Below are 25679 nucleotides of genomic sequence, written 5' to 3'. Positions count from 1 at the left end.
TGACCCGGCGCGGCTATAAGAGGCGCGGCGGGGCCGGGCGGGCTCAGTGGGTGAAGCCCCCGGGCAGATCGCGGAGCTCCTGTGCTGACCCCGCCCCGCCGCCCCCCGTGCTCCGGTGAGGCCCGGCCGCCCCGTCCCGCCGGCCGTGAGGGTGCCCGATGGGTGGGTCGGGGGGAGGGACCCGCGGGGCTGGGCGGCTGCCGCGCGGGCGGCGGGGGGTGGGGGCGATACGTGGCAGCGCTCCGCCGCCCCCCGCCTTCCCCGCGGCCAGGGGCCGGTGTCCCGGAGCTGCCCGCCGAGGTTCCCGGCCCTTACGTAACGGGAGCCGGCAGCCTCCGGAGGGGGGCGGGAGGGCGCCGGCGCGCCGGCTTCCCCGCGGCTGGCAGACTAAACAGCCGCCGCCTCCCTCTCCCTCTCCTCCTCCAGGAGCTGGGAGTTGTCCCCTCGGCCGGGTCGGGTCCAGTGCCGCAGGTGGGCTCCCGCCCTGCTCGGTGGCCCCGCAGCTGCAGCGCCTTGCCCGTGCGGCCGCGGGAGCTGCGAGCGCACGGCTCGGGGCTGGCAGCGATGGAAAGTTACTCGGCGTGAGCTGAGCGCGGGGATTGCGCCCTGGGGAACGCGGTTTGCCTTGCTTTCCCTCGCCGCTGCTTTGGGTTGGGCTCGGTCAGCTGCTCTACGTGGAATTTTGCATCTGCCTTTGTAGTAAGCGATACCGTTCCGTTTTGATAGGCTCCAGCCTGACTATCAGAGGAAACTCTGGAGCCTTCAGTATGCTGAAGAATATAATAAAATATATAAAAATATAAATTTTATATCTAATGAAAATAATATAATAAAAATGTTACACGTACTTAGACTAAATCTTCCAGTTTGCCTGAAGAGCTGGCTACTTCCATAGGGAAGATCCTTCAGGATTGCCCAGTGTTCAGTTTCACGTCTTTTTTCCTGCCGGCTTCAGTAAGAGGCAAATGCAGAGTGCTGTAGTGTTCACTTACTTAGAAGTAAAGGTTCAGCTTCAGCGCTCGAGGTTTTAGTGAATGAAAGGCATTTATTTACTTGGTTACACGAGTGAATCAATGCAGCTCCCCACAGCGCCAGGGGCTGTTGGCTCGGGCTGCAGACGGTGCTCTGCAAGGGGCGGAGAGTAAAGGTAATGAGTTCCCGGCTTGTCTGGGAAGCAGAGGCTGGCCTTTGGGGACAGGGATGTTCCCTGTCCCACTGCCCTGCACCTCGGACCTTTGCTGGATTCCTTTTAATGCCTTGGACCAAACTGATTTGACCTGGAGCACCCTAGACTGCTTCTGAAGTATGTGCTGACACAACCAGTACTCATTAACTTTCTTTCCCTTTGTTTTCTTCCCTGAGCCAGCTCTCTGACCTGTGCAGATTTAAATGCTGACCCATAATGAATGGCTTTAAAATATGGCCTTTAAAGCTGTGATTTTTTTGGGCCTTGCACATAGATTGCAAAGTGCTCACTGCAGTTTGGCAAACTGAAATGACAGGTGGTGAGTTCCACTTTGGAAGGAGTGAGGATAAGCAGAGGTTTATAGCAGGAAAGCCATGCCTTCATGCTGAGGATGATACAGATAAGGAAATCTTTTTTTTTTTAAAGAGTATACTCAGTGGAAGAATGCAAGTGAGCATTGGCTTTGTCCTGCTTTCTTTAGAATTCACTGAATTTACAGAATCGCCAGGTTAGAAGAGACCTCCAAGATCATCGAGTCCAACCCAGCCCCAACACCCCAACTAAACCCTGGCACCCAGTGCCACATCCAGGCTTTGTTAAACACCCCCAGGGATGGTGACTCCACCACCTCCCCAGGCAGGGCATTCCAGGGCTTTATCACTCTTTATGTAAAAAAAACTTCTTCCTAATATCCAACCTATATTTCCCATGGTGCAGGTTAAGGCTGTGTCCTCTGGTTCTGTCACTGCTGCCTGGAGAAAGAGCCCAGCCCCAGCTGAGCACAGCCTCCTTTCAGGAGCTGTACAGAGTGATGAGGGCACCCCTGAGTCTCCTTTTCTCCAGGCTGAGCACCCCCAGGTCCCTCAATCACTTTAATACCTGAAAACATATTTTTCCAATATTTCCTGGATATCTGTGTATTTGCTCACCTAATCCTTGAGCACAAGGATAGCCTCCTGCCTGGTGTGTCTAATAAAATAATTGCTCTATTCCATCCCCAGTGTTCCTTGTCTTGGCCTGGAAACTTCAAGCAGGTGGGCTCTGAGGGCTGTGTCCATTCCACCTTACTCTGGAGGAAACCAAGGCAAAACTCACTTCAGTTCCCTGTGTATAAATCTCTGTACAAACACAACTGCCCTGTATTCAGCCATGAATGAAGTAAATGATAGGTAGAACACCCTCCTTGACTTTGAAATTTATTCCCATCTCTTATTATGTTTTTCATTTATATAAAATATTGTAACTTTGTCATTAAAAGATGCCTAAAGTGCACCCTGTTCTTTTGGTAGCAGCAATTGTAGAAAATCTTTCTCTCTCTGCTTGGATCTTCATTTTAAAACAGTCTTTGAGCATGCTAGAGGACTTGGGAACTGGATTCTGGTGCTTCTGTCCTGTGAGACCTTTAAGCAATGATGGCAGCTAAATGTTCTTAGTACTTATTTTGGGAAAGTTCTTTCCTTTTCAGTAGTATTTTTGGTCGCATTGTGTCATGAGGCTGTAACTTGGGTTGTCCTTGAGACAGGAGAGGTTTAGGGCAGTGAGCAGCTATCACTTCTGGTTCCATCTTCTCCTAAGCTCAGCTTAACTGGTCAAAGGGTTTTATTATTATCTTTACATACAGTGGGGTCCAGTAAGGATTGTGAGAATGGACCCACCTTTTAATCAAAAGTTGAGGATCTTGGTGATAGAGTTTTGTCTCCTGGCCCTGCAGTGGACTTCATCTTGAGCAGGCCAGTTACTCCTTACCTAAATAAAGAAGCTGGTCTGGAACTGAGTTAGAGCCATTCCATGTTGAAGTAGCCCCTCAGTTTCCATTTTTGATCCTGTTTTCTCAGTCCTGGTGAGCACCTGGGAGCTTGGAGCTGGCAGTGAGGACATTGGCTAAGAGCATCTTCAGTCTTTGGTCTCTGAGCAGTGGGACCTGACTGTGATGAGGCTGTGTCATGTGTCACTCTGCAGCTGTCTTTGCTTGCACCTTTCTACTTGTAAAGCAGAGCTGAACTTTGGGAAGTCCCCAGAAATACCCCCTTGAAGTTACATCAGTTGAAATGGTGGTGTTGAAATTTGTTGAGTGCTCAGAGAATGTGCTGCTCTTGGCAGTGCCACTGCTCTGCTTGCTGCTTTGTTTCCCTTCAATCCATGTGTTTGTATCTTTGCTGTTCCCATTCCCCTGCTGGAGTTTTGCTGTTTCAGAGCTCAGTCAGTTCCCAGGGGAGGCAGGGAGCTCCCGTGTTGGAGCTGTCAGCTGCACTCCCACTTCCCTGTGTGGGCAGAGATCTCCTCCTCCCCGAGATGCTCAATTGCCATTTTTGTGGGACATGGCTGAGGAGGAGGGTGAGACTGACAGGAGTAATGGAGAGAGGATTTTCATCTTGTTTTACTTCATGTCACCAATGGGAAGAAATTAAAGCCTACTTACTTGGCAGCCTGTGAGTCTGGGAGATTTCCAGTGTCTATACGAACTGAGCTGTGTTTTCTTTGATTTGGGAACCCGTGGCTGGTCCTGCTGTAGTGGTTGGAAAGCTCTGCTCCTTCTGAAATTCTTCCAAGAATGGGAGATCCAATTCCTCTGGGCAACCTCTTGTAGTGCCTAAATGTGAGAAACTTTGTGTTTGTACCCCCTTGGAATTGCACTCGTTGGATTTTATGGCTGTTGCCAGTTGCTCCTGCTGTGTGCCTGTGGAGATAAGGAGGTGGGAATAAAGGTTGCAACAGTGTTTGCAGGAGCCTGGTGCTGGAGCAGGCTCCGAAGGCAGCGGGAGAAGAGGAAAACCAAGATGGAACGCTGTCACTAAGAGAGTAGGTGGAGAGGAAACATTGTTTTCTTCACCTTTTTGGTGATTCTGTTTATTGGTTTTTCTTTGTGGTTTTAAAAAGTTTCATCCTGATTAACATAGCAAGAAAAGAAATTTTCTGAAGCTTCTCTTGTGTTTCACTGAGTGCAGTAAACAAATAGCTCAGTGCATTCCCAGTGCTGATAAAATTGGCAAATATTTACGATGTAGTAAAGCTGTTTGTGCTTTGTCACCGATTCACAGATGTGTTGGCTCCAGTGCTGAATGAGCAGTAGGCACTTGGCTTTCTGTAGGGTTAAACAGGAGCTGAGGGGTATTTTCAGTAAGAATGGGAGGTGGACATCAGTGGGTTTTTGTTAGGTATGTTTGAAACAGCCTGATGGCTGCCTGTGGGGAGGAGGAGGTGAGGAAGGCTGCTGGGGACAGCAGGGCTGCTTTAGAGCATTGGTGAAGGGGGAAAGAGGCACTCCAGGAGGCTTCTCTGTCCAAATTCTCACTTTCACTGGCAGAAGGAGAGTTGTAATGTGCCAGAATGCATCGGCCCTTCAGCTGTGGTCAGGCAGATTTTGGGTGGTTTACAAGAGCTGGAGGCTGTGCTGCTTTTCTGGGTTCGTGTGCGTTTCCTGCTGTTGCTCTTGGTGCCAGTGGAGCTGTGCTGCTCCTGTCCCCAGGCAGGCAGGCAGGCAGGCCCCTGAGGAGACCCAAACCCCAGTGCCTCCCTTCTGCAGTGCTGAGGGTGGGAGGGGAGGAGGGAGCTGCCCCTGACCTCAGGTGCAGTGTGAGAGAGATCCTGCAATCCAGCGCCAGGGATTTGTTCCCATTAGTACCACCATCTGTGCTGTTTTTTATTTGGATGTATGTTTTGAACTTCCCTGGTTATGTTTGCACTTTTTTTGTGTGTGAATACCACACTTGGGTCTATGTTTTTTGCTTGATTAAGGTTATGCTGCTTTCTTCCCTAAATAGGCTAAACTACCTTGGAGCTGAACTTGTTGCTTTTTTTCTTTGTTTATTTTTCTTCATTAGTTGTGCTGTAGGAAGAGCTGTAAATCAATTTTGTCCATGCACTGGAGCTCTTTTTTTTTTTTTTTTTTTTTCTGACCAACTACAATATGTGAAAGTTTAAGCTTTTGTTTTGGGGGAAAAAAAGCAAACCTTGTGAATTCCACGACAGCATAATTACTCCTAAAGTATGCAGGAGCCAGGCAATGCTGGGCTGCTGAAAGGATCAGGATCCTGAAAGGCTTGAGCTTGGCAGCTGGCCCTGCAGAAAGCACTGCCTGTGGGTGCTCAGCCAGGATCCAGGGACAGACAGAGCTGCCTTTTGTGTCAGGTGTGGAGCTTGGCTCCACAGAGGCAGCAGGAGCGTGCACAGAACTCCCTCTCTGGACTGCTCATGTGGGTTTTCATTCAGACCTGCTCCACTGGCATCTTTCTGACTGAAAAAAGGAAACTTACTGTTTTTTTCCCATTGAGTGGATGAACTTGATAATGACTATTTTAAATTGGAGTTGTGGGCTTTTTTCAGTGCTTGATGGTTTCTTTCAGTGCTTTTTTGCAAAGCAGCTCTGCCTGCAGCATGACTTAGATGCCAAAAAGAAGAGTGCTGGTGAATGCCTTGTCCCTGAGCTGTTTTTCCTCAGGTATAAAAGTCAGCAGGAGTAGTCAGTGTGTGGGAGCTGCTCAGGTTGTCAGGGTTCTGCTGCACCTTCTGAAGGTGCATTCCTCTCTCTGGTGAGCAGGGCTTTTCACCTGTTTGTATTTCTCTCACAGGTGTGTGGTGAGGTGAGAGCTGTTGAGCAATGGCATTCAAGAAGGTTTGGTGTGCCCTAGCCCTGGGATTTCTGCTGCCTTTCTCTTGTGCCCACACGGACTTCTTCACTTCCATTGGTGAGAACTGCTTTGGTGTCGCCAAAAGAGTTTCTTGAGACCCCTCAAAGTTCATTCTGCAAGGATGTGTAATCATCCAAGGCCTTAATTGGTACAGAACTAAACCCATTTTCTAGTTCTTACCATGTTATTGGCTTTTCTTTGGGGAAAAACAGGCTTTAAGACAGCCCAGGGTGGTCTAATGAGCCAGGCAAGGCTTTGTAGTCTCTATTTATTCCTAAGGGTATTGGAATTGAAGCAGAATTTTGGTGCTGCACACATGTGGAAGGAGGTGGTGAGCTGCCAAGGGCTCATAATGGTGCTGCATGTCTGGCCTCACCCTTGCCTTCTGCTGGGCACTGCACCCTTTTGTGCTGAACCACTTCAGCTGCCTGCTTGCAGGAGGTGAAGCAATTACTAATTAATGCCAGGGACCCCTTGAAGTCATGGATATAACCTTAAAAATAAAGCCCTGGATTAGTGGTGTGTATCAAACACAAAGGCTTTGTGTATATCTGTAGCTTTCTCTTTATTTGCTCTACATTATGTATGCTTGGATGAAAGATTACTCTGTGGCAAACTATTTCCTTTTCCAAATGAATCCTAAATTAGTTCTAATAATAAATATGCAGTATTACATTAATTTCCATGGCAACAAGCTTGGTCCAGCAGGAGATTTTCTCCTTCAAAAAAAAAAAAAAAAGGCCTTACTCAGATACTCCTTCAGGGTTGTTTAAGCAAATGCAGAAGGACTTTTGGGGAAGTAGAAAAGAGAAAAATGCCTTTAATTCTCAGGATTTTGTGTTTCTCCTTGACTCATCACACTCATTTTTTTCTAGGTCATATGACAGACTTAATTAATACAGAAAAGGATCTGGTTGTGTCACTCAAAGATTACATTAAGGCAGAGGAAAGCAAGCTGGAGCAGATCAAAAAGTAAGCAGCTGGTGTCACAATGCTAATGGTCAATCATTTGAGTCCACCCTTATGCAAAAAGTGCTTCCTTAAGGCTGATTAAATTTGTGGAATTTTTTCTCTGGGGCAAAGCTTAAAGTAGCAGGTTGTGCTTGGGTGTTTGTTTTTCAGTTGTTCCCTTTCAGCACTGCTTGGTGCATAAATAAGAAAAGACCTGACCATGTGAGGAACAGAGCCCAATGTGTCAGATTTTATCACAGCTAGAAATAAACATATTTTATCACTGAACAGGATGCTTTCCTTGCTTTCACAAATATGCATAAGTCTGTCTTGAGGGTGTTGAAACAGTTCTAGATGGAGGAGGTTTTTATCTTAGCCCTTGTGTGTTACTTTCTGGTGTTCCACCACCCAGGAAGAAAGATCCTTCTTTGTCACTTGAAACACAGGCTTGGAATTGCTGCCAGGTTTGGAATGTTACAAGGAGATTCTTTACAGCTACAAATTAACAAGGGATTGTGCCAGTTGGGCATCCCAGAGTGTGTAAGCACAGCCTATTGCAGCAACGTTGCAGCTGTTTCCATTTTATCAGAGGTGCTCCCAGGGAGGTCAGGAGAGTTTAAATAACTGTCACAGAGCTTTTAAAAAACCTGGGGGGAAAATTACAGCGTTGTTTGTTGGCACCTGGAGGACGCTGAGAGCTGCTCCTGCAGTGGGAAATGCAGGGAGGGTTTGACCCTGAGCTGTGTGAAGGCACAGGGTGAAGTTGGTTCCTTCAGTCTTGGGCTTGCTCCGAGCTGGAGCTGGTCCCCAGCAGCTCCTCTGGTTTGGAGGGAGCCCTCACTGGTGTGGCTGCTGGAAACCCCCCAGGGGCTGTCAGAGTGCAGGAGAACAGTCAGGGACAGTGGGGAGATGCAGCCAGAGCACCTCTGGCAGCTGTGAGCCCCTTCCTGCCCCAGGCACAGCCTGCAGCTTCCACCCGGCCAAACCAGATCCTGGAGCAAGAGCCGCTCCAGCTGGTGAGCGCAGCTCCCTCCAGGCTGCACATTCTGGGTTTGCTTTCTTGCTGGACTTTGGGATTCTCTGTGGGGTGGGGCTCCTCAACATCATCTTACCCTGATTGCAGGGTGTTCCGGCACCTCTTCATCCTTCCCCTTCCCCTTCTCTTGAAAGCTGTGCTTGTTTTGGGGCACCTTGGGGTTGTGAATGCCTTGTGGTACTTAGAAAAGTTTGAGTTGGAGCTGCAGCACCAGAAGCTGGGTCTGGGCTCCTCATTTGGGTGTGTGAGACCTCTTGATGTTGCTTCATCCAAGCTTTCAGCATGGAAAGGAGCTTTGTGGCGAGAGGCAAGGGGTGCCTCACAGATGTAAGTGTGTATCTAAACCTAAAATAATTTGAGCCAAGCATTGAACTGCCTTTTTGTAAGCCTTGGGGGAAAAAGGGGGTGATTGAAAGATTGAAAATGTGGGTAAAGCTTCGTTTTTGATTAGTCTTGCGTGGCAGCTGATAATGGAAGTGCTGGCACTGTGTTTTTGGGGCTTGTAGGAAGGAGTTCCTCCAGCAGGGTTCCAACAAGGGCTGCAGGAGCAGCACAAGACTTGGGCTGCAGCTGAGGAAGAAGATTTAATAAAGGAAAAGGAAGTAGTCCTTCTTGTTCCTTTTAGAAGAGCTCCAAATATAGATAATGCAAAAGCTTGCAATTTTGGTTGGCTTTTTTATTAGTGAAGACATTTGAGTAGTTTGCAATCAGTTCTCTAGCACAGCACCAGACCTCTGTGAGACTTTAATGAATATTTTCATTCTAGATGGGCAGAGAAGTTGGATCAGCTGACAGCTACTGCCACAAAAGACCCAGAGGGGTTTTTGGGCCATCCTGTGAATGCATTCAAGTTGATGAAAAGGCTCAACACAGAGTGGGGTGAGCTGGAGAGCCTGGTGCTCAAGGACATGTCAGATGGTGAGTGTGTGTGCCTGCAGCAAAATCCAGCATCACAGCCTCACTGCAGGTGCTTGCCTGCTGCCTTTCACATGTCAGGGCTTGGATTAGATTTGCAAATCTGCTTTTGAGACTGAGCATTTGTGGAACTAATCTGAATTACTGTAGTAAACACTTAATTGCTGCCTCTTTTCTTCAGCAAGAGTGGGAGCTCTTTAGCAAGGAGCAGGACATGAAATAGTTGACTGTGAAAGACATTAGCAAAGGAAGCCAGGGTGGTTATAATGGACCTGTGAGACTGTCTCAACAGCTAATTAATACCAGATGGAGGTTTGCAGTAGGAATTATAAGAAAGCAGAGCTTTCAAAAAGAAAAGGCTTAGTCTGTGGTGAGGATTCAGCACACTCAGCTTCCCTGTTGCTGTGAGAGGGGCTGAATATGGCCATGGAAAAGGCTCTGCACCTGCCAGCCAGAAATCTGCACCAGTGTGTCTCAAGCCCTTCTGAAGGGCTGGGGTAAAAAAAAAAAATAAGTGTTTATTTTTGATTTTTCCTTTACTTTCTTTTAAAAACCCCAGACCAAATGCAAACTGTGCAGCCTGTGCTGTGAGTTCAGGTCAGGCTTGTGGGAAGGTGGATTTTGGCTTTCTCTGAGGCAGGGAGCTCACCCAATTCCCAGGACAGAGTTGAGCAGTGTTTCCCTGCCTTTCCCAGGCTTCATCTCCAACATGACCATCCAGAGGCAGTTCTTCCCAAACGATGAGGATCAGACTGGGGCAGCCAAGGCCCTCCTGAGGCTGCAGGACACCTACAACCTGGACACAGACACCCTGTCCAGGGGAAACCTGCCAGGTGAGAACCATCCATGGCTGTTGTTTGCATTTCCTAAATGTCCTGATTGCAAATTGTTTGCTCTGTTCCACCTTGCTTAACTGCTCAGCATGAAGGGAACATTAGGAAGGGGGTTGACCTCGCTAAAATTAAAGAAAAAAGTGGTTTTTTGATTGAAATCTGAATCTTTCTTTTAGTTATGGTAAGATAATCCAGTGTTAATAGTTTCTAATAAAAATCAATAGCAATAAAAATCTTGCCTGGGTGGGGTTTTCCCCATGTGTTGCACTGGCAGATGCCTGCTTTTATTGTACAACATAATGCATTTTAACAAGTTTTTTGAGCTTAAACTTCAGGGATTGTGTAAACTGAAGAGCAAAAGATGCTGCATACACAGACTTGAGCCTGTGTGGCATTGCCTGAGCTGATCTTTAGTAGGCTGCTCTGTGCAGGAGAAGACACAATTTCTCTTTTTTGTCAGAAAACTTTCTCTGCTGAGTCTTCCTTGTTTTCCTCTGTTGAAAAATAGTCCTTTGCCAGCTGGCAAAAAATCAGCTCTGTACAATCCATCTTGTTTTTGCAAGTGCTCATTGTGGTCAGATGCCTAATAAAATTAAGAGTAATTTGCTTTATGTGTTATGATGTATAACCTTGCTTTTGGGTTTGGTTCAAGACCTGCTCAAGGACCTACAGATTCCTCCTAATGCAGTGAGCAGCTCACTGCTGTTTTCTTCAAACAGCACAGAAATACAAGGGGAAGTTTTGCTGCTTTGGAAGCAATGAGCTGTCCAGACTGTGCAATGAAATGTACTGGCAGAACCTGCAAGTTCTGGAGGATAAAAAAGAATAGCTTGGACTCTGGAGAGCTCCAGAGAAGCACTTCCCATGTGGTCACTTGTTTGTGCTCCTTTTCTTCATTCCCAGGGAATTTCTTTTGGTCCAGAATCTCAGCTACTGCCAAATCATTGTGTCCTTGGAGGGTTTGCAGGTTCAGGCTCAGGAAGCTGCAGTTGCTGCCCATCACAGGAGGGTACAGCAGAACAGCTGCCCCCTCTGAGCACTGCAGAGCTGCTGTGAGAAACTCAGAATGGCTTAAGATGTAGTCAGGGATGTAATTCTAGCTGTTATAAAACACTGGCAGGTCCTGTTTCCCTTTTACAAGATAAAATTTGGTTTTTCGTAAGGCCTGTATTTCCAGAGGCAAAAATAGGAATCTGTAATTTGCCCACTAGTGCTTTAATCTTTCAGAGGTCACTTAAAATGTTTCTAAAAATGATTGACTTGAAAAAAATCCCAAGCAGCTGGGAACTTACTCCCTGATGTTTTCCTTGTCCTCCCCCACCAAGCTGTCACTAACAAGTCGTGGTTCAGTAACATTTTGGAAGTGATAATGTGATGTCCTTGAAATCAGAGTTCTGAAACTTCAAATTTGGCTTTTTTTTGCTCTTGCTGGAAGTGGTTGGGGTTTTGAGGAAGGAAGGTTTGTTTAATTTGATTTTTCACTAGTGGCAGAGACATTTAGCTGTTCCCTGGTATTCTGGCAGTGGAAAGCTGCATCTGAGTGCTTGTGTGCCAAGGATTTACAGGCTTTAGAGACTTCCAGCAAACAGCTACTGCAGAATGGAGCTGTGGGAGAACAGAAATAAAACCCTGCTGGGAGGAATGAGAAATAACTCAAATGTTTCTCAGAGCACAGGTCTGGAACCCTGTGTAAACTCTTTTGTTTTGCTCTAAATACCTAGGTGTGAAGCACAAATCCTTCCTAACAGCTGAAGATTGCTTTGAGCTGGGCAAGATTGCCTACACAGAAGCTGACTACTACCACACCGAGCTGTGGATGGAGCAAGCCCTGAAGCAGCTGGATGAGGGAGAAGTGTCCTCTGCAGACAAAGTCTACATCCTGGACTACCTGAGCTATGCTGTGTACCAGCAGGGGGACCTGGCCAAGGCCATGGCACTCACCAGGCGCCTCCTGGAGCTGGGTGAGGGGCACAGGGACACAGCTCTGCCTGGCTTTGTCCTGGGCACTGCAGCCTTGCCTGGGATCTGACTCCCAAATGCATTTCTAAAGTGTGGTTTTGCATTTTAGATGGGAATTTGATCCTTTGTACTGAAGGATTTTCATGGCTTCTGTCCCTTTACCTGTCTGAAATCTGGTTCTCTCCCTACATTTTGCTTTCCTGGGTTGAGATTGCTTCCCCTTAGGTAGAGGCAAAACCAAAATGAATGAAATTGAAACTAAATTTGTGATACTGGAATCTCTGCAGATGGTTTAAATACAAATTCAACATGCTGAAGATGAAACACTTGTACAAACAAGAAATACAGAATACAGGACAGTGAGATAAGAGTCTGCTTCATGAAAAATGAAAGCATTTATTCTCCTGTGAATATTCCACTGACTGACTGTGTAATGGGTGCTCTGGGGAGCTCAGAACTAACCCTAACATAGCCACTTATTAAAGAACTGAAGCTAATTCTGCAAGTTAAAGAGCTTTGTCGCCAGAAATTTTAAATCCCACTGGGGTATTTTCAGGTTTCTAGTCAGTCATGCTGTGCCAGCTCTCTCCCTGCCCCATTCCCTTGTCTCTCCCTCTGAAGTGGGATGGGCTGGAGTGGCCAAACCCTTTTCCTCAGTGCTGGGACCCCATGTGCAGTGAGGGTTGGAGAAGCAGTGGTGTGCATCTGTTTCCTTTTGCTTTCTGTGAATAAGCACTTCTGGATGGTTCCTCAGGGGCTGGAACCCTGCCAGTGATCCCCGTCTGTTTCTCTGTCCATAGATCCTGAACATCAAAGAGCAAATGGGAACATGAAATACTTTGAGTACATCATGGCTAAAGAAAAAGAGGCAAACAAGTCCAGCACAGATTCAGAAGAGCAGGAGAAGGAAACTGAGGTTAAGAAAAAGGATTACCTGCCTGAGAGAAGGAAGTACGAAATGCTGTGCCGTGGGGAGGGGCTCAAAATGGTAAAGTGGAGTAGACTGTTCTCAAATGTTTGAAACCAAACAATGTCAGGAATTTGTGTGTGGTGTGCAAGCAAGGAAGTTGTTAGAGCAGCTGCATGACTGTGCAGAGCGGAGGATCTTGTGTTGGATTTCTGCCCCCTTTGGCCTGTTCAGTAGATAGAAAGTAACACTGCCTCAGGCACTGCTGGCTGTCTTGGAAGTGCTCCATCAGTGTAATTAATTGAATAAGGATGCTGGAAGTCCAGACTTACAGACAGAATTAAATAGGGTAGTTGGAGTAGTTTGCAGTCAGTTGTCTAGCACAGCACCAGACCTCTGTGAGACTTTAATGAATTTTTTCATTCTAGATGGGCAGAGAGAGCTGGATCAGCTGGGATGTTTTTCTTGGTGATGAAATTATCTTAGTAGGGTTGTGTAAAGTAATGCTTGCTGAAGTATTACACAGCAACATGAAAGTGCAGACAGCACTGATCTCTCAAACTGAAATCATCTCCTTAACCTGTCACATAAGGAGGTGGGGAGAGTGAATTGTTTATGTCCAGGACATGTTCTGCCCATTGGCGATACCAATGTTCTGTGGCAGTTAACTGTAAATCAAAGGGGAGAGAATGATGCATCTGACTCCACTGATCTCAGAAGGCTAATTGATTACTTTATTATACTATACTATACTATATGCATTTCATCTAAACTGAATCTGCCAAGCGCTCACTCTGCGCACACCTGCTCACACTGCTCTGAGTCCTGTGACTGTCACCTGACAGTCCCCGCCCCCCTGGCCCTGATAGGCCAAGGAAACAAAACATCCTCACTTTGTGTAAACAATCTCCATATTGCATTCTACTTTGGCACAACACAGGCACAGCAAGCGACAAGAATTGTGTTTTCCCTTTCTCTGAGGTTCAGAGAACGTGAATCTCAGAAATCCTTGGGAAGAATTGTGCCTTGCTTTTCTCTGTGAAGGGAAATGTGACAGCAGCTGTCTGAGTGCCCCTTGCTGTGCCCCCTGCAGACTCCCCGCCGACAGAAGAGGCTCTTCTGCCGCTACTACGACGGGAACAGGAACCCCAGGTACATCCTGGGCCCCGTCAAGCAGGAGGACGAGTGGGACAAGCCCCGCATCGTTCGCTTCCTGGACATCATCTCCGACGAGGAGATCGAGACCGTGAAGGAGCTGGCCAAGCCCAGGGTAAACGCTCCCCCTTCCCTCCCTCTGGAACCTGAAATCCCTGGTGTGCTTGGTGTGAGTGGCTGGCTGCTCTGGAGGGTGTGCAGTGAGCTCACACCTTGCTTGCTTCACCTTGCAGCTCTTGAAGGAGACTGGGAATTCTCTGTGGTGACTGCAGCCAGGTCCCAGCGGTGCAGGATTGTCAGGCTCTTCCTGCAGACGCAATTTCAGCTGGTTTGGATGAGGAGGACAATGTCCTTCAGCATTCTCCTCCTCATCCAAACCAGCAAGAGTGGACTGGAGTATCCCTAACTTGTGTTTGGTTTTCTGCTTTTGTTTATTTTAAGTCTGGAAGGGAATGGCAGCCATTCCTCTGGTCCTGGAATGCCACCTTATTGTATAGACAAGAAAGAATGGTTATATTCTCCATTCTGGTGTAAGACTGGCTGCTATCGATGCCTTGTGAAGGTTAAGCTAGAACAGTGTCTATGTGGAGTTAAGGAATAAAGTAGGGATTTATTAAAAGGATCTCCATGGATCCACCTTGGGCGGCACGAGAGCCCAGCCAGGGCTGCACCCGAGGTGAACCAAAATGATCATGGAAATGGATGACTGGTCACAGGGTCTCACACTTTTAGAAGTTCTGCTCCATTTGCATATTGGAGTTAATTGTCTAATTACAACTTTAGTTTATGAAGTCCCATCCTTCTTGTTTTTCTCTCTTCATTCTGCTGTTGATTTTGCTCTTGGGCCTCAGATTTGGATCAGTTGTCCTTGGTCCCCATCTAGAGAAGGAATTGTTTTGTCTCCCTGCTCTGTGAAGAGAGCTCACCATCCCTTAATGTGAAGCTCAGAACTGCACACTAAAGAAGCACAGAATCTGAAAAATATAAAAGCTAAAACCTGAGGCCATCACTGTCTCCAGGCTTGGAAGCTGCCTGCAGATGACAGAGCTTTAAGGGAGCAGGACATGATGAGTTTTGGCTTTTTATTAATGATGGTGGCTCATCAATCTTGTTTGAGACACAAGATGCAAAGGCTCTTGTTTCTCAGAGAGGAATAATCCAGGGCAGCTTGGCTGGCTGAGAAAACAGGAGTGTCTCAGGCAAACAGCAAACTGATGGAGTTGCGTTCTATATCCAATTGGTGCAGCTCTGCATCTATAGATACTCTGAAGATGTAGTTAGTTAAATTAATTTATTTTTCCATCAATTTTAAAGACTTAAAGACTTAAGCTCATAGAAATGTAATTTTCCTGCTTTTTCCCTTTGCTTTAGGCCTAAATGGCTTTTTGTCCAAAATGAGCTAAGCAGATGGAGACCAGGGGAATAAGAGCATTCAGTGCAGGAGAGGCTGTTGGCTTGGCCAAGGGCTGTGGTTGTTCATGGGCAGTGAGGCTGTCCTTGGCCTACCAGGGAGCCTGAAGGGATCTTAAAGCTCCCTGAAGGCTGAGCTGTTGGAAACTGGGAAGAATCTCTTCACTGAAGAGTTTGGCAGGGCCTGTCCAGGGAGGTGGCAGGGTCACCATCCCTAGAGGTGCCCAAGGAATGGCTGGATGTGTCAAGGTGGGCATGGATCAGAGGCTGGAGTTGATTATCTTGGAGGTCTTCTCCAACCTCAGTGATTCTGTTCTGAGGTAATGTTCTGAACTGTAAGCAGGAAGTGAGCTTTTCCCTCCAAGTACCCGTGAGGCATCTCCTCCTGCTGCCCTGGCAGGCAGCTTTGCTGCAGGGCTGAAAATCAGAGCCCCCATTGCTGGTCTGGAGGTGTTGGAGCTCCTTTGCTGCAGAGTGATGCATTCCACATCTGTGGAATGTGACCAGACCACTACTTGACAGAGTAGAAAACTGTAAATGTGTGACTGTGAGCTCTGATCTTGCTGAGGTCGCTGTTTTCCTGTCACACACTCAGCTCATGGCAAAGACTTGGAGACCTTTATGGCAGGAGCATCTGTATGCAGTTACTGTTCCCTTATTCCCTGTGGCTGAGGCCTTGCACGGCTCAGCAGCAAAAGGATTTTGTTCTTGGAGACCTAAAGGTCATCTCCTCCTTCCTGCTGCATGGGCTGCTACCATCCTGTGGGAAGAGAGTGCTGATGTGTGCCCAGCCTTCTGCCCTGCTGGCAGGATGAAGCCTCATTATTCAGCTCTGGAGTCTCACTGGAATTGTAGTTTGTGCCTTGTTTTTTCATGTGTCTGCATGGAAGGAGAGGAGAGGCAGCATACTGGGAGCTCCCAGTACCCTTTCTTGTAGGTATGGAGCAGCCTTGGCTTGTTTGGTTTATTTTAACAGTGGAGAAATGCTTCTGATTGTTTGGGAGTTGGCCTGACATTTGTGCCTTTTACAAAATTTGGGCTCTGCATCCCAGCCTTTGCAGTTATAAGTGATGGAGAGTGCCTGGTAGTACATGAGCCAAGCTAAAGGGCACATGTGAGATTCTGAGTTGGAACATTCACAGGGATGGGAAGGCATGAAGTAAATGGACCACAGCAGAGGGAAAGAAAAGCCTTGAGGCAGGAGTTCCCACTTTGTGTAAATGTGACTGTGGGTGAAGCAGAAGTTTGTGGGAGCTCAGTGCTGCCTTTGGTACAGGAAGTACTGAAAAGGAATGGTTTATTCACCTTTGGCTTATGGTGGATTGAATTTACCTGTAAAACCCTTCATGCAGGGACAGGAGAGTGTAACAAAGCACCACTTGTCCCCATGCCACAGCAGTGTGCTGCTCCCAGAGCATTTCACTACAAAAGAAATCCAAGCTGCTGTAGTTTGCTTTATTCAGACAACCATTCTCACTACAAACATGGAAACAGGACTTGTGGAAAACCTTAAAAAACCCAAACAAGAAATCTTTTTTTGGTAAAGCTGGAGCCTGCCCTGGTTCCCTGTGGCCCTGCAGGACAGGGCAGGTGCCAGGGTGGTGGCATTGTCCCCAGGCCAGGCTTCTGAGTGGTCGGAGTGCTGGGCTGCAGATTGTGCTTGTAATGCAATTCTGATGGTTCGCTTCACAGCTGAGGCGAGCCACCATTTCAAACCCCATAACGGGAGCCTTGGAGACGGCACATTACAGAATTAGCAAAAGGTAAGAGAGCTCTGCCACAGGTTTGGGCCTGCCATCAGTGTGTACATCCTGCTCATTGTCAGGAAACCAGATGGGCTGGAGAGACAGCTTGCAGTCCACCTTGTGATTCCCTGCAGATCTGTAACAGGCTGGTGCTGTTGAGTTTCTCAGTCTTTTCCTTCAGCTGGAAGTTCTGGGGGCGTGTTTTGATTTGTTCTTTCCCTTTTGGTCGCCTTCTGAAGTCTGTTTTTTCAAGCAAGTCTCTGTAGTCAGTGTGAAAAATACAAGATGTCACAAAACCTTCAGTAAAATCTGGGGTTTGTTTTTAATCTATACATTCCTTCCCCCTTGCTCCTTCTCACAACCAGGAATTGTCTTCCCTTTCTTTGGAAAATGAAGCAGATCTCAAAATGCCTTAATGGGTGTAAGAAATGCTTCAGGTCCTTGCTGTGCACACAGACACACATCTCCTTGTCCAGGATAATCCCACACTCCCAGCTGAGCTCCTTTACCTCCTGCCTGACACAAACCTGGCAGAACGCAGGCTCGCTTCCACCGGGCTCCTGGTTCTTTTCAGCTTGTCCATTAAGTACTACAAGAGCTGAATTTAGCCAGTGCTTTCCAAAATTGGCTGGATCTGAAAGAAACCACCTGCCCCTGCTTGCCCTCCGTTGGTTTTAGCCATGGTAATTAAAGATTGGCTGCACAGGCCATCAGCACTGAGCCAAAATTCTGGGAGGAGTTAAAGCTTCTGGGCGAGGAGGAATTGTCTGGGAAACTCAGCATCATAAATTACTTGTAGAAAGTCTTGATTTTAAACAAACAAAAAAAAAGGAGGAAAAATAATAAAGGGAGGAAAAAAGTGAAAGGACAATCTAACCAAATTATTGCAACCAATTTGTTGTGATTTGGACATGGCAGCTGCAGCTTGTGTTGCCCTTCCAACCATTGCTAATATGCGAGCATCGCATCCGGACCAACCGGAACCTTTCAAACACCTGGGGCTTGGCCAAAAGCAGCCTGCAAGGTGGGTAAGCCTTGTCCTTTCTCTTTTTGTAGCTGAGCCGTGCTACTGTTCATGACCCTGAGACTGGGAAACTGACCACAGCACATTACAGAGTCTCTAAGAGGTAAGGGGAAGGGATTCCTTGTTTGAGGAAGTGTGTCCTGGGGCTGTGCTGCTTCAGCACAAGCATTCTGTGTAACTCTCCTTATTCTTCAGCCTTTCTTTCAAAGAGAGGGGCCCAAGCAAGCTGAGCTGTCACCTAAGAAAGCACGGGGACTGCTGAAGTAGGGACTGGTTGTCAGTGGTGGCATTCCAAGGTGGAAGTGCCCTCTCTGGCTGAGCATGGCTTGTGTGCTGTCACTAACCTACTAAACATGGGCATGGGGCTCTGCTGGCACCCAGTGCAATGGGGCACCTGCCTGGCTCACCCCTGCTCCTCAGTGCCCACCCTTGCTCAGAGCTGGGAGCTGCTGTCATTCCTGGGAGGACTGCCCACTAAAGCTAGGGATGATTTTAAGAGATTTCCATGGTTGAATGGTGGAAGGTAGAATAGAAATTAAGTGTTCTTTCAGCTGTTTTGACAAACCCCTGAACTTGGAATGGCCTGGAGCTGAAGGGCTTTAATTTAGCTGTGAATTGCTTCAGAAAGGTAAAAGTGCTTCCAAATGCGGGCTCACAGGAAGGTGACTGATTCAGGAATGATAAGTCTCAGGAGAATTGGAAAACCAAGGTCCTTAAGGCCATTCTAGTGACAAGTTGAAAAAAATTTTTTTTTAATGCCTCACACCTTTGCAGCACGTGGGTCTGTGTGCTCATTGGCACATGCAGGTAGTGGAAATCCTCTGGAAATTGTCTGGGAAACTCTTACATGTTTGCTCCTTAAAACTGACCCCATGGAAGGGCTTTAGGAGCATCCATCTTCCTGTTGGACATGTGTTGCATTTAGTTTTTATTTCTTGTTTTTAATGTTCAGGTCTGTCCATGTCTTACCTGTCTTGGTTATTTGTCACTGCATATATGGAATTTATTCACTTGTGGCGTTTGTCCTCTGTGCAGACAGCTCTGGAGTATTTACTGAGGAAACTCCTTCATCCTTTTGAACATCGCCTCATGTCAAACTTGCTGTGCTAATGATGGGAATTGGAGAAGTTGACCAGTTTACTGAGGAAATTGGGATGTCTAATTGGTCCCTACTTAAATAGATGAGGCTTAGTGAAAGAACTTTTTATTTCAAGTTGTGATTTTTCATTAGTAGGAAGTGTTATTCCCTGAGGCAGTGCAGATGCCACAGTCAGAAAAAATAGTACAAGGCACCACCCAGTATTAAAGGCCAATTAAAAAAAAAAAAACAAAACAGGATAGAGCCTGGGGAATGGGACCCTTAAATTCTTAATGAGGTTTGGTGCTCAAAAATGTGGGACTTCCTTCCAATGAACCTAAGAACTCTCAGAAATTCAATCACATTTTACTGAGCTAAATTTTTAAATTCAGTATGTCACTGGAAACTGGAATTAAAATTGTAGGGACACATCCAAGAAGTTGGGCAAGGGCATTTTTTGAGGGTAGGAATAGCCTTGGTGTGCAGCTTCTGCTTGCCCTGCCTTTGCTTTCCTCCTGTGCAGATTTGCAGGATGGGTATGGACTTCCCAAGAGAACCTGACACCTAACTCTGCAGTGGGAGGCAGAAGCCACCCCAGCAGCCTGATTGAGAGGCCCTGTGCTGTTCCTGCTGCCCTCCTGCACTGCCAGAAACATCTTTCCCTTGGAGCTGCTCGAGCTGGTTCAGATTCCAGATGAATCATTGCTCCTGAAAACCAAAAAATGCTCACTTCATTTTTTTAATAGATGACTGCTTTCCCCCTCCAAACATTCCTTTCCAGCACATGCCCTCCTAAATTTACAGCATTCCTGCCTCTGAGAGAGCTACTGTTCCCTTGGTGGGACGTGGCAGCTCTGTGTAGGGAGGCACCTTGCCAGGGTGTGCAGCACCAGGATAAACCCACCCACTCACACACTGCTTTTACAGATAAAAACTCCTTTTTCCCCTTCCCTCTCCTCCCAGCAGGCAGCCAGAGCTTGCAGCATGTTATGCTAAAAGTTTCCATTTCAGAAATACCAGCCTGGCTTTTACTCACTCCCTGTTGTGTCTCTGCTGGTATTTTTCTGCACACCAAGTGTGGCTTAGAAGGCTTTTAAACACAAATCCCAGTATTTTGTGGCCAGTGACCTACAGAAGTAGTGTTGGGATGTAATGTCTTCTCCTAGACTGACCAGTGCAGCTGAGGAGATAAGATCTGGAGGGGATGTACTCTTGTGTGTTCAGTAGCTCCAGAGATTCTCTGGTTTTTCCTTAATGTACTCCTTAGACCCTTAATTATGTGTGGAAGCATCTGCCATTCAAAATCTCTGAGGTGCCTCATGCAGAATTAGAAGAGGGAGGCCCATGGGACATTTTGTGGCTGTCCCCATCCCTGGCAGTGCCCAAGGCCAGGCTGGATGGTCTTGGAGCAGCCTGGGACAGTGGAAGGTGTCCCTGCCCATGGCAGGGGTGTAGTGGGATGAGTTTTAAGGTCCCTCCCAACCAAGCCATGTCTTGATTCCATGAGTCAATATGATTATTCCTGACTGTCTGTGATGCATATCAAAGTTGTTAAAAGCCTCCCCAGTGTGAATTCAGCACGCTAATGGAAGCATTAAATTTTTTATAACAGTTCAGGGATGGCTTTTTACAAAGCCAAGTGGGTCAGCAAAACACCAGACTTGTGTGGTCAGGGAACTGGGGGGTTGTGTGGTGGTTATTAAGGAAATACCAAACCCGTCTGTAACTAAATCAGTGATATCTTGACCTGCCCTGCCTGTGGCTTCCCAGGAATTGTCCCTTTTTTGTTAAGGCCCATCACAGACTCAGAGGTGACAGCTGGTCAGAAACAGGACAGAATGCAGTGAATCTGGAAGTATGTAAATATTAAAAGAAAGCAAACTGCTGAGCATGTTTAAGGCTGTTAATGCTGCACCTCCTACACCACTGGCCAGGGGAGTCTTTCTCTTTTCTTTGATAGACAAGGGCAGGGAAAAAAAGCCAACTTTGTGTGAAAAAATTGTTTTGAATGAGGCAGAGACGTTTGTCAGCAAGGAATCAAGCTGGGACAGCAGCAGAGGAGGGTGTGTGAGACAGCTGGAATATTCTGAGGCCAGGCTGCAGCTGGCATGGCACCTCCAGGGTTAAATCCCCTGTACCTCTGCAGCACTCCAGGCCTCCCTGTGGTTTTGCTCAGCACCCAGCAGACAGGCTGGCACTTGGAATATGGTTTCAATTCCCTGTTTCTCCACCTTTCATAGGCTTTCTTTGTATGTGGAGGCTGTTAATTTGATTTCTAAAATACATACAGTACTCCCCTTCCTGAAAGGCTGCAGTATTCATTGCCATCTAATAACCAACAGAGCAAGAATGCTTGGGTTTTCCTTTCTTTGGGTTTCTTGGGTTTTTTCGTTTATTAACAGACTGGACAGAGGCAGAAAAGGCCTACACTGAAGCTGCTGGGTGTGTTGGGGCTCTTCTTGTGCTCTTCTTGGTTAGGGCTGCTTGTGAGCATAACCTCGTCACCATGGCTGTGTGGCATGGCTGCTTCTGGGGATTTTTGTTTGGTGAATGCTTCATATCCATGTCTTAGCATTCTTCTGCCACCTGAAATCAAAGCAGGTTGTGCTGTAACACCTCCTGGTACTAACAAGTGGGCCTAGGGATGTGTTTGTGCATGTCTGTCCTAAGAAATCAGATTTCTTTTATCTCATAGTTCATTTGTCATTCAAAAAAATGCTCGTAGAGATTCTGTAACCTGTGTCAGTGCCTTGTGTCATGTGTCATGCTACTGTTCCTCCCAGGCAAAGTATTTGGGGATTTATGGTTTTTTTAATGCAAGTCAATATAAAAACTTAATTTAGTATAGATGTGAAGGTTGATTTGAGTAAAAATACATGGATGCTGCTGATAGTTTCCTTCTGGGCTCTGGGCACAGGGATTTCTGTCCAGCAGGAAGCACTGCTGAGCCCAAAAGCTGAGTCAACTGCTAGAAAAAAAAGGTAGAAATACCTATCTCCGTTTTCCTGCTAAAAAAAAGGGGGGGAAAACAAGCCCCAAATCACCAATATTATCACCCATATTAGTGCAGGGGGCTGCCAGGTACAATGAAGGTGCAGTGACTGGCATGGGATGAGTCAGATGAGCAGCTGTGGAAAAAGTCTAATACACAGTAGGAGGCAAACATTCTGAAAGATGCCTTTGGAACTGAGGCTGACCTTCCACATAAAAAATAAAATAAATGGCAGGTTAGTTTGGGTTCCCCCTCTTTAAAAATCATTGTGTACCTGAAGCATGTGCTAAATACCAGAGTTATAATGGGCTGTTCTGACAGCAATTGTTCCATTTAATGCATTATTTGGTTGTTTTCCAAATGGTCTTTAGTAGCTCTGCAGGGGGAACTGATGAGAAAGGGCAGCTCCCAGAGAGCTGGCCTGGAGGTGTGGGATGTGGGGGAGCTGAGCTCCAGCTGCACAGACAGAAACAGTAGCTCACCTGCTCCTGTCCCAAACCTTGCTTCAAAATGCATCACCCCAGGGGCTGAATGAGCTGTTGGGAGCGGGGAAAGAGCAAAACTGTGTGTGCCTGGTTTAAAAATCAGCTTGAAGCACTGTTTGTGACACTTCAGCCCAGTGGGGGAATTCAGGCCCTTGGTTACAGAGCTCCCTTAAACCCCTGCTGGAATTGGTCTTTCTAAGAAATGCATTCATTAAATTCAGAGGGTTTTAACACCCTGGAAATACTTGTGGTCATGCCACCAAATCCTTGAGAAGTCCTAAAAAGCAATTTCCCATTCCAAGTGCCTGCAAGTGTTGGTGCTGTCACTAACTGTCCCCCCGCAGCGCGTGGCTCTCGGGCTACGAGAGCCCGGTGGTGTCCCGCATCAACACCAGGATCCAGGACCTCACAGGGCTGGATGTCTCCACTGCAGAGGAGCTGCAGGTAAGGGGTAGCTTGGGCTTGGGGCTGGGTGCCAGCACCATTTCTTGTGCTTGCTCACGTGAGGTGGCCACAAAAACTCATTTATTTACAGAAGGGGAGAAAACGGTGTCTTTGCAGAGCAGCTGTTCAGTGTGGAATGGCTTTTTGGGCTGGAAGGAAACAGTGATAACTGAGTAACTGATATATATAACAACAGTGATAACTGAAACTCTGGATGTGTAGTTCCTTTTTAGGAACTACTTCCTTTTATTTAGTCCAATAAACTGAGTTTCATGGTCACAGGGTCAAACTTTGCTGCTGTTGGAGGCACTTAAAAGTTTAACTCAGGGGAGGCCACCAGTGTCTGGTGTCCCTGGGATGTGGGAAACACTGGCTGGATGTGTAACTTGAGTAAAGTGCAATTAAGAAGTGCTTCTGTTTATTTGCTTGAGGCCTTTAAATGAGCAGCTGCCTCCCTGACTGTGAGCAGAGCACGAGTACCTAGAAAGCAGGACACCCACAAAGTACTTCTGGAACCTGCTGTGCTCCTTGCCACTCTGTCAAGGTTCCTGGTGATAAAATGGCCAAGGATCTGGGGGAAAATTTGTTATTTTTTATAACCAATTGGTAAGAAGGACAGGCAACCCTCTTTATTGACACAGCCAAATTCAGGTCAAAAAGTGGTTTCAATGTGATGATGTAAAAGCACTGTGACACCATTTTGGAGAGAGGCTGAAAAGTTTTCTGTAGAAGAAAAATGCTTTTCTGCCCTGGGAAGCACCAGATTCTTACCTGGAGCATCCTGCAGTGCCACTCTTGGATGTGCTCCTGCTGCTGACAGAGGCTTGACATTTCCTGGGGCTTGGTGTTTAAACTTCATCTCTGCAAAGGCTGTAGCTGACAGCCAAACTCTTGCCTGCCTAAAGACTGATTTACTAGATCCTGTGCTTCTCCTCCCACTGTAGGTAGCCAACTACGGCGTAGGAGGCCAGTATGAGCCTCATTTTGATTTTGGAAGGGTAAGTCCTGCTTTGTCTTCACTCTTTCTTCTTCACAAGTGCTGTGTTTCTCTTTTTCAGGTGGCAAATTATGGAGTGGGAGGACAATATGAGCCCCACTTTGACTTTGCACGGGCAAGTAAAGAGCTGGAGGAGAGCTAGACCTGGTGAAGCCTGGGCCTCTGGGCTGGGGCACACTCTCTGTTCTTCCATGTCTATTAAATTTTGTATCTCTTCCACTTTGCTAATCCATGTCCGTGGAGAAAGCCCTCTAAACCACCAGCTGGAGGTTGCTGCCTGTAAGCTGAGTGCCAGCAGTCTCCTGACAACTGGAACTGGGAATTAAGGACTCACTGTCCTTAATTTTTAAATTGGATTTGAATTCCCCACCTGTTTTATTCCAGCTTAAATTGCAGACTGCTGAAATTCAGTTGGTTATTTACTGGACATAATTCTGTGTGGTTTAACCCCTTCAGATTAACCTTAACCCTGCCAGTTCCAGCCACCAATTCTGAATCAGGATCTCTGCTCTGTAAGCACCTGCTCCAAGGCGTTGCAAGTGATTAACATGTTTTGTTTGGAAACACTGGGGCTGTTTCCAGGAGTAACAATTGCTGGAATTTCAGTGCTCACAAAGTGTGGTCACAGGGGGTGGGTTTAGAAACAGAGGTATGACAGAAGTTGGTATCAAAACTCATCAAAATGTGGTTCATTCTTGTAAGTGGAGTGCTGGACACTCCTTAGTTGCCTAGTTTGTCACTGAGGCTTCCTCCCTGCTTCCCAGCTGGAATCCAGAGTGGAGTGTGGCGGGGAGGTGTCCCAGCTGACCCTGGGACTGAGAGCTGCCCTGGCTGCTGCCAAGGACAAGGGGGATGAGTGTAATTAAATAATTCAGTTTGCTGTGAGGAGGATTTATAGCCTCAGCCTCAGACAGCACAGTTGTTGTTACCCATTAGAAATCTGGGCTTAATGCCCTCCCTCCCTATCCTATAGAAATTCAAAGTGCCTGGTTTATTTAAATTGATAGATTCACTCCTGTTGCATTCCTCCCCTCCTTCCAAATCGAGGGGTTGGGTTAATTCTTCTGCATGAGTCTGTTCTGTGCTGCTGGCTCAGCAGCTGTGTGTCATTGGCTGCTCTCAGCAACCAAAAAGAAATGCTGATGGAATCTGCCTGCTTTTGTTCACAGAAAGATGAGCCAGATGCCTTTAAAGAATTGGGAACAGGCAACAGAATTGCTACTTGGTTGTTTTATGTAAGTGATACATTTCTGCCATCTGTCACTGTATAATCTGTACCATGGAATGATTTCATTCTGCTTTTCTTTCATTCTGTTTTACTGAAGGGACTTGCAGGTGAAGCAGCCTCTAACTTTGGGGTAGTACATATGGCAGGGTCTTCTTACCCAGACTTTGTGGTTCTTCCATGTGTCTTAAGGAGGATTTTCCCCCCAAATTTGAGCATTAGCTTAAGTTATTTGCCTTGTTTTTGTACCTGCGTCAGTGTTTACAGCATGTTCATTGCCTTAACACTCGAGTGGGAGGGACGAGGCTGGGACTGCACTGGGAACAGAGGGTGTTTGGCCTTCTTAAGAGATTTATGTCAAAATTAAACTTTCACTAAAAAGTGAGATTTTATCAGCCTGAACTCACCTGTCCTTCCCCACCTGTTCAGATGAGTGATGTGTCAGCAGGGGGAGCCACGGTCTTCCCTGAAGTGGGAGCCAGCGTTTGGCCGAGAAAGGTGAGCAGGATTCATCCAGCAGATAAATCCACTCCTCCCCACTACCCACACAGAGCAGAGCTTGAAAATGAACCTTTAAAATAACTGTTAGCACCTCTGTGCTGTCAGAACAGTGCTGTGATTTTCCATAAGTGCAGCAACTGGAGCTGTGCTGGTGATTCAAAGATCCCTGATATTCCATGTGTGGATACAAATGCAAAACACTTAAATA

General features: G+C 46.9%; 1 protein-coding gene across 10 annotated transcripts in view; it reads left to right on the top strand.

The window, feature by feature from the left end:
- The first annotated feature begins 32 nt into the window (after positions 1-32).
- The window catches only part of P4HA1 (prolyl 4-hydroxylase subunit alpha 1), a 29536-nt gene continuing 3889 nt past the window's right edge, over positions 33-25679 (top strand). For 2 of the 10 annotated variants that reach the window (XM_058028829.1, XM_058028833.1), the window contains exons 1-13: positions 33-115; positions 5755-5871; positions 6690-6786; positions 8568-8719; positions 9412-9549; positions 11271-11510; positions 12309-12496; positions 13509-13685; positions 17782-17852; positions 22649-22748; positions 23693-23746; positions 24915-24980; positions 25400-25468. In XM_058028829.1, coding sequence (XP_057884812.1) covers positions 5784-5871; positions 6690-6786; positions 8568-8719; positions 9412-9549; positions 11271-11510; positions 12309-12496; positions 13509-13685; positions 17782-17852; positions 22649-22748; positions 23693-23746; positions 24915-24980; positions 25400-25468 — 1440 coding nt within the window. In that variant the 5' untranslated portion in view covers positions 33-115; positions 5755-5783. Of the gene's footprint in view, positions 116-5754; positions 5872-6689; positions 6787-8567; positions 8720-9411; positions 9550-11270; positions 11511-12308; positions 12497-13508; positions 13686-16672; positions 16744-17781; positions 17853-22648; positions 22749-23692; positions 23961-24841; positions 24981-25399; positions 25469-25679 lie in introns of those variants that run through there. The other 8 variants (XM_058028827.1, XM_058028832.1, XM_058028831.1 and 5 more) reach the window with 7 other exon arrangements.

This window comes from Melospiza georgiana, chromosome 8 (genome assembly GCF_028018845.1).
Source record: "Melospiza georgiana isolate bMelGeo1 chromosome 8, bMelGeo1.pri, whole genome shotgun sequence".
Taxonomy (NCBI): Eukaryota; Metazoa; Chordata; class Aves; order Passeriformes; family Passerellidae; genus Melospiza; species Melospiza georgiana.
Note: the sequence above shows the minus strand (reverse complement) of the source record. Positions and strands in the feature narration are given on the sequence as shown.